This window comes from Epinephelus moara, chromosome 20, assembly GCF_006386435.1.
Source record: "Epinephelus moara isolate mb chromosome 20, YSFRI_EMoa_1.0, whole genome shotgun sequence".
Taxonomy (NCBI): Eukaryota; Metazoa; Chordata; class Actinopteri; order Perciformes; family Serranidae; genus Epinephelus; species Epinephelus moara.
Window position 1 is genome coordinate 22,684,893 of NC_065525.1, and position 14,288 is coordinate 22,699,180.

Genomic DNA, 14,288 nt, shown 5'->3' on the forward strand with positions numbered 1-14,288 from the left:
TCTTACTCTTGCACCATAGGAGAGTATTAAGGAGTATATCATGGACGTGAGTGCAGCCGAGCACAGTAAATGTGTCTCTATTTTTGAAAATGACTTGGAGGAAATGAATGAGCACCCTTTGGCATTGGAGAATGGAAATGCTGATACTGCCGTCAGAAAACAAGATGTCTTGCTGCGGATATACCGCACACATCCCGGATGGTGTAACTGGAGTGTCCTCTGAACTCGTGTGGGATGAGATGATAATCAGTGTGTAAGTGTGTGAGTGTGTGTGTAGGGGTCATGAGTGTTGTAAAGATGTAATGAGCCACAGCAGCAGTAGTTGGAGCCCAAGCATCGGCCAAAGACACGGGCTTAGGCAGGTCCCTCCTCCACAGTCAGAGTCATCTTCCTGTGGGACAAAGCAGTTGTAAATCAATCAGATAAACAGTCTTCTTCTACATCCAGTAGCTCAACTACGACTACCAACAACATTACTACGTCTGCTACTGATAATAATGAGTTCATAATTGAATTGTATCTTGTCCTATGGAATTCTATCATATTATATCCTACTGTGTTGCATCGTATCGTATAACTAAGCCTAACTTTGCTATTAAAGGCACAGTTACACATTTTAGGAAACATGTTTATTTTTTTTTTTATTATTATTTTTTTTCATCCGAGCAACTGCTGGAGAAAAAAGTGTGAGAAAGTCCCAACAGGGTGTGTGGGAGGGGTGGTGGACGGGTCAAATAAACTCCAGACTGTCACCCGGGACAGTGTAGTTGGCTGGTTTTGAGGCTCATGTAACCTCTGTTCATACTGTGGAGTTTTAAATACATTAGTAAACTGTAACTATGAAATGAAAGGATGTTTTGCTGCCTCTTGCAGCAGCTGGAGTCTGAGAAAAAATAAGTTAATTCACTGGGCCGACTGCTGGCAACTTTTAAGATGGAACGTTAACTAGTTATGTTACTCAATGTACGAGTTGACGATATAAATCAATCAGCACACCTTAAATTTCACTGTGACAACTCGGACAAAAAAAGGAGAATTATGAAGTCAAAAAAACTGGCTCATGCACACCTTTGAAGAGTCTCCTGAACAGGTGCGTAGGAAAAAACTTCAGCAGGTCAAGAAAGAAAAAAGATTCCCGCACACTGTTGCCAAACTTGCAAAATATTTAATGGGACAAGGCAGCTACGTTTCGGTCATTACAACCTTCGTCAGGCAGAGTCCTGTGACAACTCAGACCATTACTTTAGTTTTTATTGTCTCTCTTGGATGACATACAGTTTTAGTAATGAGTGGATCTTCAAGTGTTTAGAAATATATATTAATTTCGACCAAATTATGTGAACTGCATATATCCCAATCCTCACTCTGAGAGGAAAAAAAAAGCATCATGGAGTGTTGTTCCTGTGGGCTCCAGCAACACTAAACCCCTGAACTTGCCTGAGAAGGACTGAATGCACAAACCAGCTGTTTTTAAATATCCCATGGAGAGAGACTCTCACTGCAGCCTGTTCCATTTTGTTCTGAAAATTTCAGTGAGCAACCTCATTCTGTGGACGATAAACGAGGTGCTGGACGAAGCAGTGAGTGACAACCCCGCCCACATGAGAGAGTACCATTTTCGGTGGAAAAGCTAGGCGGACCTGGGGTCTAGGTACCATGTCTGAAGGGTTACTTTTGGTCCCAAATGTACCATACCGAAAGTGTTTGGTGGAAATGGGGCTTTAGGTGCACTGAGTACTAAAAACAACAGCTTTTTATCTATTTTTACCTATGTACCAAGTTTATGTTTAAAAGTTGACACTGTATATTTCCTGTGAAAATGGAAGTTTATTTGAAAAGAACAAATGCATGTAGAGAGTGTACACTGACACACTCTCCCTAAGCAACCAAAACTGATGCTGGAGGGGTAGGCAGAGCATCCTTAGTTTGATGTATACGGCTACTGACCAAGCATCAGTATTTGATGGGTTGGGAGTGAGAATGTGTTGTTCTTGCTAAGAGTTAGTTGAGGAGATCGGTATCACTGTCTTTGCAGATAGTGGTATTAATCTTCTCATCTAACTCTGCAAGAAAGCAAACAAACATGTTTCCTTGAACTTTTCATTTAAAAGCTGTGCTGCAGTTACAGAGGTGTTCCGCACCTCACTCTGCTTTTTGTGCATGTATGTGTAGGTGCATGCCCCTGCCTGTGACAGTGTGTGGCTTTTTTTGTATTTGATGGGAGTATTCAGGATATCCGTGCATGCCAAAGACCTGGGAGAAAGAGATGGGAGTAGTCTGTATTCAAAGGGCAGGAAAGCCACGTGGAGCTTCCTCTGTTTACTCCAGTGGCAAAATGGACTGGCCTAGACATAAACTGTCTTCCTATGAGAAGCTGAGCCAAACCTAATGGGACTGATGGAAAGAGGAAAAGGGTCGCAGCCTACTTTTACTCTGTTCATCTACTTCCTCAGCCATTCCTACCCTTCCCTTTGCTTCCCAGCACAGCCTCGCCACAATACAAAAATGCAGACACATGAATTAGTGGCCCGTTATGTATGTGATCTACGCCTTCACAACACAATGAAAGGCTGAGTTCACAAAGATATGGGAAATATTTTTTCCAAATATTTAGACGTCTTATAAACTGTTGAAAGTTGGGTGAGGATGCAATGATCTCACACATGAGTTACCCACCTTGCTCCTTTGTTTCACTGATTTACTTCAAACGGTACAATACATGAACTTCCATCACATCTCTCCAAAGGTACTTACACCTATTTAGTTGACAAAGCGTTTACCAATGCTAAATACAAGTGTAATTGCTGCGGATATATTTAAACATAGATTAGTGCTGCTATTATCGTATAGTGGTTGTGTGATGCTATTATATAGAGTTAATCAACACTTTTAACTGCCAAGATTTAATCTGCTCTCCATCTGTTGAGGTAAAAAACAGCGGAAAAAAGCAAGATGCCAAAGAAAGATGTAGCATTCTGTTAGGGAGTGAGGCATGCAACAAAGAAATAAATGTATCTGCTGCAGTTTGTAAGAGTTCATTCTAATGGATTGTGTCCCTTCCAAATTATTTATAGTCTGTACAAAAAACAAAAATGCTAAATGCAAATAAAATATATGGTAACACTTTACTTGAAAGTATCTACATAGGGGGGCGTGACACTGTCATAACTATGACATGACACTGTCATGAACATTATGTAAATGTCATAAACGTTTATGACGGCTGTCATTAAGTGTCATTCGTTTTTTCTAATAACAAGTTGACATTGTTTGGGTTGTCTTGATTATGACAACTTGACATTAACCAGGATGACATTACCAGAAGATGTGTTTGTATCAATCATTATGTCAACTTGTCATAAACATAAAAAGAGGTGCATTTCTTGTTAATGTCAAGTTGTCATGACAAAGACATCTTCTGGTAATGTAATCCTGGTTAATGTCAAGTTGACATAATAAGGACATCCAAAACAAATTTAATGTCAAGTTGTCATAATCAAGACAACAATGTCAACTTGTTAGAAAAACCGAATGACACTTAATGACAGCAGTCATAAACGTTTATGACATTTACATAATGTTTATGACAAGTTCATGACAGTGTCATGTCATAGTTATGACAGTGGTGTCATGTCATAGTTATGACAGTGTCATGTCACCCTTATGTAGATACCTTCAAGTGTTACCAAATATATATAAACAATAACGAAATAATGTATAAATGTACATATTGTTGAGAGAGAGTTGTCTAGGTGATTAAACAACCATAACATTGGTATGTTTTAAGTTGGTTAGAGTCTGGAATCCATGTTACTGGGATGGGTGGTGCTTGAATGGTTGTAAACAGGAGCGTAAATTCAGACAGTGCAGGTAGTGAGGTTGCACTAGGGCCCGTGGGGTGGGGGGACCCAGAGAGAGTGGGCCCTCCAACAATGTGTTGAGTATGGGCCCTTATTAGTGACTGCCACCTTTAAAATATGCCTGTGTTCGAAGAAGAACTCTGATTAAATTAAAAAATATTTCCTATATACACCATGAAAAAAAGCAAACCCACGTCCGTCATGTTTATTTTTCTTTTTTTTTTGTAAAATCGTCAGTAGCATCTATACCAAAATTACATGCTTATTCTATAACTATAAATAAACTATTAAAAAATGTTAAAAAAAAAATATATTTAAAAAAGAAAAAAAAAATTAAATTAATAATTTGTTATTTTCTTTGGTAGTTTTTGTTATATACAGATGAGTCATGATGATTAGGACTGGGAAATATGTTGACATTATTTAACATCAAGTCTCTGATCATGTGACGAGACGATATACGCACAATAGCATGCACTAGTGCCCGTCATAATAGCGTGCACTGGGGCTCACTGTAACTACCTTACGCCACTGGTTGTAAAATAGGTTAAACCAGTAATGACCCAGCAAATATTACATAAAAATATTTTAAAAATAAAGTTTAGATTTAAGTGACATCAAACCAACCACTGTAGCATCTGATTTGTCCTTGCCAAGCACATTGGGATGGCCCGTAAAACAGTAAAAATCATAGTGGTTAATAAGTCTGCAAGATGCTTTGTGAGGACACTGACCCTGAACAAGAACCAGAAACAACAAGAGAGGTGCGGGGCTCAATGAAGAACCTCTGCTGATTGGACACAAGGGCTCATCCTACCAGACAGGAGCAGCAGCCATCAGAATGCAGAATGATAAAACAAGAATGACAGATGATGAGTGAAAAGATCATATGAAGCAAGATAAATAAAACTAAGAGTGAAAATTGCATGCAAAGCTCACACAATAAAAACATGTATAAACAGATGAATAAAAAAGAATTAACTGAATGAATAAATCAAGCATGGATCAGAGGGAAAAAGCAGGCAGTGCTTTGAATCTCTGCAGAACTCTGATGAAAACCAGACAAAATTGACAGAGGCCAACTGTGAAGCCGAGCAAATAGAGCTGTTTCCAGCAATGTTCCCTGCACGGAGACACGTGTGTGATTGTGTCTTACGTTTTCATTGTTGTCGAAACACACGTCCGGCCCTTTGCGGTGTCTGGGGTTCTGAGCCAGCTCGCATGGATCTGGACCTTCAGCTGAACACGCTCTCTCTCAGGAAAAAGTGATTTACCGTCAGCAGTACCCATTTACCACTTTAAACAGCAACAATTAAATGATGTGCTGACTCTTAATTTGTCTGCCAAAAAGCCTCGTGTAGTTCCAACTCATCAGCCTTGGCTGGAGACGCCCTGATTTATTCCCCCAGATATTTGCTGATCTTCTATTTAATGAAGCATCGAAGAAAGATTAAAATAAGAGAAGTCAGAATTCATCCTTATCATGATGTCATGCCACATGTATGTGTGTTACAGCAGCATGTGTGTGTCACGTGCATGTCAGTGAGTTGTGTCCTTATTAGCAACTGGAGGCCCTTGTCGTGACCCCATGGTGGTGACCCCTGACGAGATCTGCACTGACACAGCCAGTAGGAAGCTCCATTCAAGAGACAAATATACACACTTATATTGTACATACACATACACACTCCTGCTCTTAACCTTAATTCATCCTGATGGCAGCGTGCACCCCAGATGAATTAAAACAAAGAATCTGGGGGTAACGTGAGACATATGCTGTGCATCTGGTTTACTGTTCACCCGTGAACACTCAGAGGGGACCTACTGCAAACTCCTTAGGTGTGTGTCCTTGTATTGAGAGTTTAAAGCCCCCCCTGTCATATGGGTGATGGATGGAGGGGGCTGGAGAGTAAAAAGGAAGTGTAATTCTCTGTTCGATTTTTACAAGTTGAATGAGTGAAAGGATACAGGGTTGTTCAGCCTGTCGTAGCGGCCTGGGGTCACAGGACAAACACGTTGCCTTGGCATCGGTGATCAGGAACACTAGGTTGGTGTTTGGCAGCTTCTCAGCGCGATACATCCTAGAAAGCACACACAGTGTATACAGCATTTATACAGTAATATACCTGTGGTGTAAGGACATCATGCACCAATTTACATGCAGTGACTTCTCTACTGCATTTGCATAGAGTTTACACTGCATACACACACATATGTTGCGCACATACACACCCATACCTCTTCTCTCCTCTTGGGATTGCCTTTTTATGGCAGTCATGAAAGTTTCTGTGTCTACAGTCGTTAACGTTGGGGGGTAAAGCACCAGACACGTGGGACTCATAACACCCAGTAATTACAGCCATATTTAACCCCCTCCGACAGCCCAAATTGACAAAAAAAGGAGGTGAGAGCAAAGTGGATGTGTAGTGGTCCGTGAATGTGTGTATTAGCCAGTTTGAAGTATCGCCAGAGAGCGAAGGAAGAAAAACAGATAAAAGAGCTTTTGTGCTTCCCTCTGCAATTCCGGTCACTGACAGATCAAGGTAATCTGCGCGTGATCAGAACTCATCAGAAAACAGCTGCCTGAAATCAGGCTGGAAAACAGAGAGAGAGAGAGAGACCAGGAAACTAACACCATCCTAGACTCATCCCTGCAGACCATTAAACAGAAGGATGTCCAGGAAGAAAATGGAGCAAGAAGTGGAAAATCTTTTGCAGAATGAAAATCGGAGCACATGCAGATTTGTACACACATGACGAAAACACCCACATACCTGGAGCAGTTTCCACAGTCCAGGACACCTGAGTATGATCTTTCATCATTGTCAAAGAAGTACTGAGTCTGCTCTGTGATGCAGCTTTCCTTAAACATGGCATCTGGTATGTCATCATCTGCTGACTCCGCTGGAAACAAGAGGCAGGTTTAATAAAGAAAAACACCGGGAAGGATTAGTGAGAAAGCGGAGGGGATTAGAGTATCGCAAATGAAGATCGGTTGCCAAATATCTCATCTACACAACGCTGACAGTCACATTTTACACAAACACAGCTTTTGTTGCTCACCTGCTTCTAGAAGGTCGGGGAACATGAGACTAAAGAAGAGTTGCTGGAGTATCGACCTAGGCGCAGAGAATGAAAAAAACAAAGTGAGTCACACGGATGAGTCAAGACACCATCTTTAACTTATTTACATTTAACAACCAAACACTGTTTAATAACAGCCACACATCTGTTCAACACCGGAGTCACGGCTGATGTAAATGTCAAGGGAAGTATCACTCATACTATTTTAAAAGCTGGTTATATTGCAGTTGGACAGTCATACAGATTGCGGTGCAGTGTAATGTTGTGTAACTGCCCTTGTCCTACACTGACCTAGCCAGCTTCATCCCTCAGCAACATACAAGCCCTCTCCCATACAAACTCCTACCCTACAGTACAAATGTACTCCCACTCTAACACGCACACAAACACAGAAGGTGGAAAGAAACAAAACACAGAAACACAAACACAACCTGTGCACTCACCAGGCAGCACTGGAGGCCCACCAGCCAATACTGAGTAGGTCTGCAATGGTAGGCTGGAGGACGACAGGAAAAGAAAGTCATGCAGAGTAAATTCCAAAATAAAGCAGGTAAGGATGAAGAAGAAAAACTATTTAGTTATGTGTAAGAGCCACTTAAGCACATATTTATATTTGGTAAAAATGTCTGTTGATATGACATATCATATAGGTTCTGATATTATTTAAGTTTGCACAACCATTTATGTATACTGGATATATAGAAACAGGACATCAAGTCGGTAGCGGACTGTACGGGATGTAATTTTGGAAGGACTTGGCCTGCCATTTTGTTTTCTTTTTTTTTGTGTTCTCAGTAAACCTCATTCAACTTTTTCCCAGCCTCATGTGGGTACTGTGGATCTCCATTAAAGGAACAGGAACACAAGTCAAAACTGAGACACCTCACAGAGTAAGTGGCCTATGAACTTTGGCATGTTGAAACAGCCACTATATTTTTTCATTTGGCTGTTTTATATCAGTGCTTGTCCTGTTGACGCGTCAGAGTCAGGTGTTTTAGGATCATAGACTCTATAAAATAATAGCTACTGTGATGTCACCCATTGGTTTGTGGACTGCTGTTTTGAAGCCTTTAGTTTGGCATGTTGGCCGTCACCATCTTGTTTCTTGGAGCCAGAAGTGACCATATTTGGACATCACCACCCATACAGCTGTCATAAATGTTTAAATTAGCTATAGAAATCAAAACTGTTTTGCACCAGGCTCTAAACATATTTATTTCTACTGTATAGTTGGGCATTTTAACATTAGCGTCTATTAGGATTGACTCTGTTTTGGAGCCAGCCTCAAGTGGCCACTCAGTGAACTGCAGTTTCTGGCACTTACGCACTGTCTTCTATTTTTCAGCCTGGGAGTTTGCCGCTTGGTAAGGATAAGGGCAAAGAGGTCATAGTAAGGTCTAGTTCTAGCCAAAACCTTAGATATTTATGAGAATAAAGTGGTAAATGTATGTGAGAAAATTCACAAATGTACTTTTTGAAAGTCAGGTGACGAAGCAAAAATAGCAACACAGTCCATGGATGGATTAAGAAGTTATGGGTGAATTGGTCAAGCACAGAGCTTTTACAAAGGAGACTGGGGTTTGAGTCCTGTGTGAGTCAGTGTTGACTTCGCTGACATATTATTTCCAGTTTTTGGGATGTATTAAGCTGGTGAATGTCCACTTTATACATACACTTTATCAGAATAGCTGAATAGTGGGAGTATACACCTCAGGTCTACATGGCAATCTTGGCTACGGACACCTGGGTGCAAGTAGCATCGGCTTTTATATTAGTATGATCAAGAATCACTATAGTTTTGTATAAACAAACAGTCCCTACCAGCATGTCAAAATAAGGCTGTAAATGCATAGATGTGTACACTGTAATTAGCTAAGAGAGTGACTGCTGACTGACAGCTCGTGTGAGTGAGTATCTAACCACAAAGACGGAGCGGGGTCCTGCTGCAGCCTTGCTGTCTTTTTCTGGGTCGCAGACTGACTGGTAGTCATAGGTCTTGTTGAAGGAGTACAGGGAGGTGTTGACCAGGTTGATCATCAGCACGGGATCCACCTCGCCAAAGAACTGACCTATCTAGACGAGTTCACGCACACACACACACACACACACACACACACAAATACAGTCAATAAAAGTGTAGTGTAAGACTCTGCTTGTACAAACATAATCTCTCAAGACAGATTCTGCAATTTACATTGTAGACGTGCAGGTGTATCCAGGAAATGTGTACCTACTGAAACAGCAAGTTCCGCATCCATAGTGACCGCTCCACCCAAAACGCCGTCCCGTCAACGTGAAAAAAAATATTTTTTCCAGCGGATGTCTGAGTTACAACATGATTGAGCTAACTGGAGTAGTTTCATGTCGTATCCGACAACGGGAGGCTTTTAACAGATGACGTCCTGATGTCAACTGCAGCCACTAATGCTTTCATCGTGATTTCCCATAACTGAATAAATACCACACATAGCAACACAAAACTGCTTTGCTAGCTCAAGATACCCGCTGGAAAAAATATTTTATTCACGGACCGTTTATTGAGTTATTACCTTATTTTTATACAGTCTATGGTTATTACGGACACCGCTAATGGCTAACATTAACAGCTAACAGTTAGCCCAGCTAATCTACAATAACCATGTTATTATTTACAAAACGTGCACACAGAAAACGTTTGTTCAATCATTGTGTTTATAGACTTTACAAACATCAGATTAGTCTATACGGTGATAAAGTGACGTGAAAAATGTGATATATAGCTAAACTCTGCTGGTTTTCTGCCCGAAGTATTTGTAAACAACACGGCGATTCCCTGGGGGCACCGCCGGAAGTGAAGGGCATGAGCGATCGCCGAGGCCCCTGCACTTCCATTAGTCAAAAAACTCCGGGCTGTGCCTCCAGAGGTAAAGGAAGAAAAAAAAAAAGTTTGTTTTTTTTTGTTTTTTGTTTTTTGTTTTTTTTGGTACAAACACAACATACAGCTGTGAACTATCTCCTCTGGCAGGTCTTTGCCATTCACAGCTGCGCATCAGTGCGCTGAAAATGTGCATTTACGTGCTCAGCCAATCAGGATGAGCCATTCAACCGCTCTGGGGTAGCTCAAGTAAACAGATGGCAGTCAACCTGTCACTCTTCCACTTTGCTTCTAATGCCATGCCCTTTCACCCTCTGATAACGCAGTCTGAATAGGTGGAGAGTGGCGGTACTCTCCAGTAACAGTGCAGCAGTAGTTAGAATTTCCACCCTGAACCAAGTTTTGAAGGCAAATCATGTGTAACATAAAATGAAGATTATTTGTAATCCTATGATTATAGTCAGAACTCCGTAGTTTCAGGAGTAGCTCAACACTTGGTGAATGAGCAATCATCAGGAGCAGACAAAGAGAAGTGAAGGGCTGAGGCACATAAGACAGTCAAAAAAATTATACATCCCTGTGGACACTAAATGTATCACAAGATGAGAAGAAGAGATCGGAGGGTGCTTATTCAAATGCTTGAAGACCATAAACTGTATGCCAGACACTGTGATGGTAATGGATCAAAGACAGCAGATGTCCTGTCTTAGCTGACATGAAATGTTTCCAGACCCACTGCATGTCCTACCACGGACACACAGGGGCTTTAAGAGTGGAGTTAACACAGCAGAGCTGACTCCTCGCATACACAGGAGACTCACTTCACTACGGCTTCCATGACGGACTAAAACCCATCAGAACCTTCCCTTTGATCCTCCTCCAGTGGCCAGTGCTTTACTTTACTGAAGACGTGGATGTACTGCTGTCCTACAGGAGCTTTCAAACAGCTCACAGCTAACAGGCCATTCTCATAACTTAGCTGAGTCATGAACCCTTTATTTGACCTCAATATGAGATTGATGGATCCCTGTGACAAAGAGGAGCTAGGTTTGTCTAGAGGAAGAGTAACATAAGAAATATGAATCCTGGCAGTCTTTGATTAAAACCTTTCTGACTATGTGACCACATATGGTTTTTTTTTGTTGTGTGACGGATCATTTGAAGAAAGACAGCAGCTAAGTGAAGCATACATGGTCATGACAATGTGAAGAAGCTGGTTGTAACTCACCAGGGTGAGATACTCTTCCTGGTTGGACATGAGAAGAAATCCGCCATCGTCAAGGATCACACAGTCTACATGCTGCAGGGTAAAAAGATAAACACATATATACAGCAATATAAAATGTACGCAAATATAAAACAGAATAACACCAGTAAGAACAATTCCATCCATATTTTTTTTTAATAAAATACTAAAATATTAAAACCACTACAAACAACCAAAGGCCATTGAAAACATGTATGTTTTAAGATTTGTCTTAAAACTGTCAGTGGAGGGGGAGCATTTGATTGAGAGCTAAGTCTATTCCAAAGCTTTGGAGCAGCTACCACAAACGCACAATCTCCCCACCAGCCTCGATTGTGGGACAGTTAAAAGACATTGCTCTGAGGGGGTAAGAGGTCAAGAGTTGGAGAAGGGGCAGAGAAGTTTAGCAACATACTGGGGTGCTAGCCCATGTGTGGCTTTAAAAACAAACAACAGAACCTTAAATTCAATCCTGTATTTGATAGGTAGCCAGTGCAGGGATACTACCACTGGTGTAATGCTGTCTTGGCACCAGTGAGGAATCTCACTGCAGGCGAGACAAAGATGACTGGCCGACACCCAGGTACAAAGTGTTGCAATAGTAGCCTGGGGGAGATTAATGCAGTGGTTATAGTTTTCATATCATTGTTAGAGATGATGGGCTTGTGTTTTGCAATGTTTCGTAGTTGAAAATAACAGCCTTTCACCACAGAGTCGATTTGTTTGTCAAATTTGAGAGCAGAGTCAAAATGACACCAAGATTCCTGGCATGGGTACGAACTTATGATGTGAGTGACCCTAAGTGGCTGACTGCTGTCTGTGGTGTGGGGGGGGGGGGGGGGGGGCAAAAACAATAGCCTCTGTTTTGTTATCATTTAACTGAAGACAGTTTTTTGCTCTCCAAGATTTCACATCCAGGAGGCAGTTAAGGATGGATGTGATGGAGCTGAAAGGTAAATTTGTGTGTCGTCGGCATAACCGTGAAAGGAGACGTTGTGCTGGTGGAAAATGGAGCCCAATGGAAGCATGTACAGCGCAAATAAAATGGGCCCTTGAAAAATATAGTGATAATGTGTAAATTTATTCATCCCTCAGTATTTAAGAACAAGTAAAATACATGAATATATTGCAGGCAAGTCATGATGGTTTTTTCCTGTAAGGTAACATGAGATTTCTAATCAAGGCTGTCAGCACAGCAATGGTAGGGGAAACAAAACTCAGAAAAGACTAGACAAAAAGTTATCAGATTAAATTAAATAAACTGCATTGCCGTACCTTGTCGTTCCTCAGACAGCCACAGATCTCGTCCTTACACTAAAAGCACAAAAAGTGAGCCAGACAAAAAGTTAGTGCTGTACATCCACAGATAAAGCTGTCAAAGATTATGTATACAATGCAAATAAACCTTTATTTTAAAACACAACTTACGTTGAGTTTCAGTGTAGCATTTATGAAACTGTTCATCCAGAATGAGACATTCAGTTTCACTCCCACCACTATACAAAACAAACCACAAAACAGGCAGATGCAAAACAACTGAGTCTTTTTATTCATGTTGCATCACAGGACAGAATCAATCTGGGATTAGCGAGACTGACCTGCTGGTTTGAGCGTGACTTCATCAATCGTGAGGTCCACCGCTTTGCTCACTAGAATCCCTGACTCAGAAACAGGCTCCCTGCCCTCTGCTGCAATCGAGAAGTGATACACAAGGGAAGAGAAACAATAATCATGGCAATTTAACTTAAATTACGTTTAAAAAAGCTTGGCAGGGAGTATTTCAGAACGGGAATCACGGCAAAATGGGAGTAATTGCTGTCCATTGAGGGGAATTCCATACATTTTTAGCTGCTTGTAATTTATGTGAGTGGAGTGGAGTCTGTGAGGCCAGTACATGTGTTAATCCAGTCAAGTGTAGCTGAAAGCGCAGCTACATTACACTGACGTTTGCCTGTCCTGATGTCTGTTAGAGAGATCAGTGGAGATAACAGGAAGTATACAGGGCAGGAGGGAGGGAGGGTATGAGCGCTGAAAGACACAGCGGGAAAAGGAGAAGGATAAAGAGAGTGATATCAGAGGCCCGAGAGTGTGATCTTTGCCAGTAGGATTGGGATGACGTCCAAAGGCAGAGAGCAGGATAGGCTCAGTGCCAGACCACATTGAAGATCCTCATACACACTCATACACATATCCCAACCTCTCAGCAAACTTACGGTTGAAATATGGAGCTGTGAAAATATAAATTTCATTGTCCAGGGTCCTTTTGTAGAAGCTGGACTCGTATGTCTCAGGATTCTCAGTCCACTCTTCCCCAGCACTGAAAACATTAATAAAGTCACATGATATTATATATGGACCATTACAGGCACATAATACCAAGGAAATGTGTTTGATATATCAGAGAAATGTCTATTTTATTCTATAGCCAAATGTTTGTCATCGAAATAAGAGTCACACCCAGTGCACTTGATATATGTCAAGGGCATGATCCTGTAAAAGCAATAACTGATTGTATTTCATGTTTTATAGGCAGGAGAAATATGCATTCATCTTGGGCTGGATATTATATTCTGACCAAGTGCAGCCCCCAAATTTAGTTCAGACAAAAGTAGCAGCAAGGAAATTGAGGGAAATGAGCTGCATTTGGCTGCTGGATGTGCAGATTTGACCCATGTCCTGCACTGGCTTGGCGAGCTTTGGGAGTTCAGCTGAAAAGTGTCTAATCCTCTGTGTTCTGGAAAAGAACCCAGTGGAGCAGGTGAGTAAAGCAGCCAAAAGCGCTCAACCTAAGAGCATTACAGTCTGTATCCATTTTCATCTCTCACATTTACACCACCAGATTTTTGGACAAAGCCTGCCGTGCTGTTACAACGACGCCAGCGCTGATGCTTCGAAGTGAAACTGAGAAGAAAGAGGGGAGAGTACCTTCTTGGGAGGACTCTTGTGATTCCTCCATCTGTGGCTACAAACCTGGCCACTATCCCATCCCTGAGAACATGGAAAACAACAGCTCCGTCAAACATCAAAGCCAATTGCACTGACAAATATTAGAGAAAGTATTTGTGAACTGTAAAACCAAGCTGCAGACATGACACAAATTGTTTTACGGCCGCAGTCACTTGTCTCTATATGCCCTAATGTTAAACAGATACCCTACAGTGTGTGTGTAAGTGTGTGTCCAGATTATTTCAGACAAGTGGGCATACCATGAAAGGAAACACAGTGATGTAATTATTTTATTTTC

General features: G+C 41.4%; 1 protein-coding gene across 1 annotated transcript in view; it reads right to left on the minus strand.

Moving 5' to 3' along the window:
• Window positions 1-283: 283 nt before the first annotated feature.
• LOC126407560 (voltage-dependent calcium channel subunit alpha-2/delta-1) overlaps window positions 284-14,288 on the minus strand; it is an 84,590-nt gene continuing 70,585 nt past the window's right edge. The window contains exons 28-41 of the mRNA XM_050072558.1: window positions 13,970-14,032; window positions 13,258-13,361; window positions 12,643-12,732; window positions 12,473-12,540; window positions 12,320-12,358; window positions 11,027-11,098; window positions 8,865-9,017; window positions 7,388-7,440; window positions 6,924-6,979; window positions 6,635-6,764; window positions 5,829-5,941; window positions 5,017-5,099; window positions 4,595-4,673; window positions 284-391 (exon numbers count right to left, since the gene is read on the minus strand). Of these exons, the coding sequence (XP_049928515.1) occupies window positions 384-391; window positions 4,595-4,673; window positions 5,017-5,099; window positions 5,829-5,941; window positions 6,635-6,764; window positions 6,924-6,979; window positions 7,388-7,440; window positions 8,865-9,017; window positions 11,027-11,098; window positions 12,320-12,358; window positions 12,473-12,540; window positions 12,643-12,732; window positions 13,258-13,361; window positions 13,970-14,032 (1,111 nt within the window). The 3' untranslated portion in view covers window positions 284-383. The remainder of the gene's footprint in view (window positions 392-4,594; window positions 4,674-5,016; window positions 5,100-5,828; window positions 5,942-6,634; window positions 6,765-6,923; window positions 6,980-7,387; window positions 7,441-8,864; window positions 9,018-11,026; window positions 11,099-12,319; window positions 12,359-12,472; window positions 12,541-12,642; window positions 12,733-13,257; window positions 13,362-13,969; window positions 14,033-14,288) is intronic.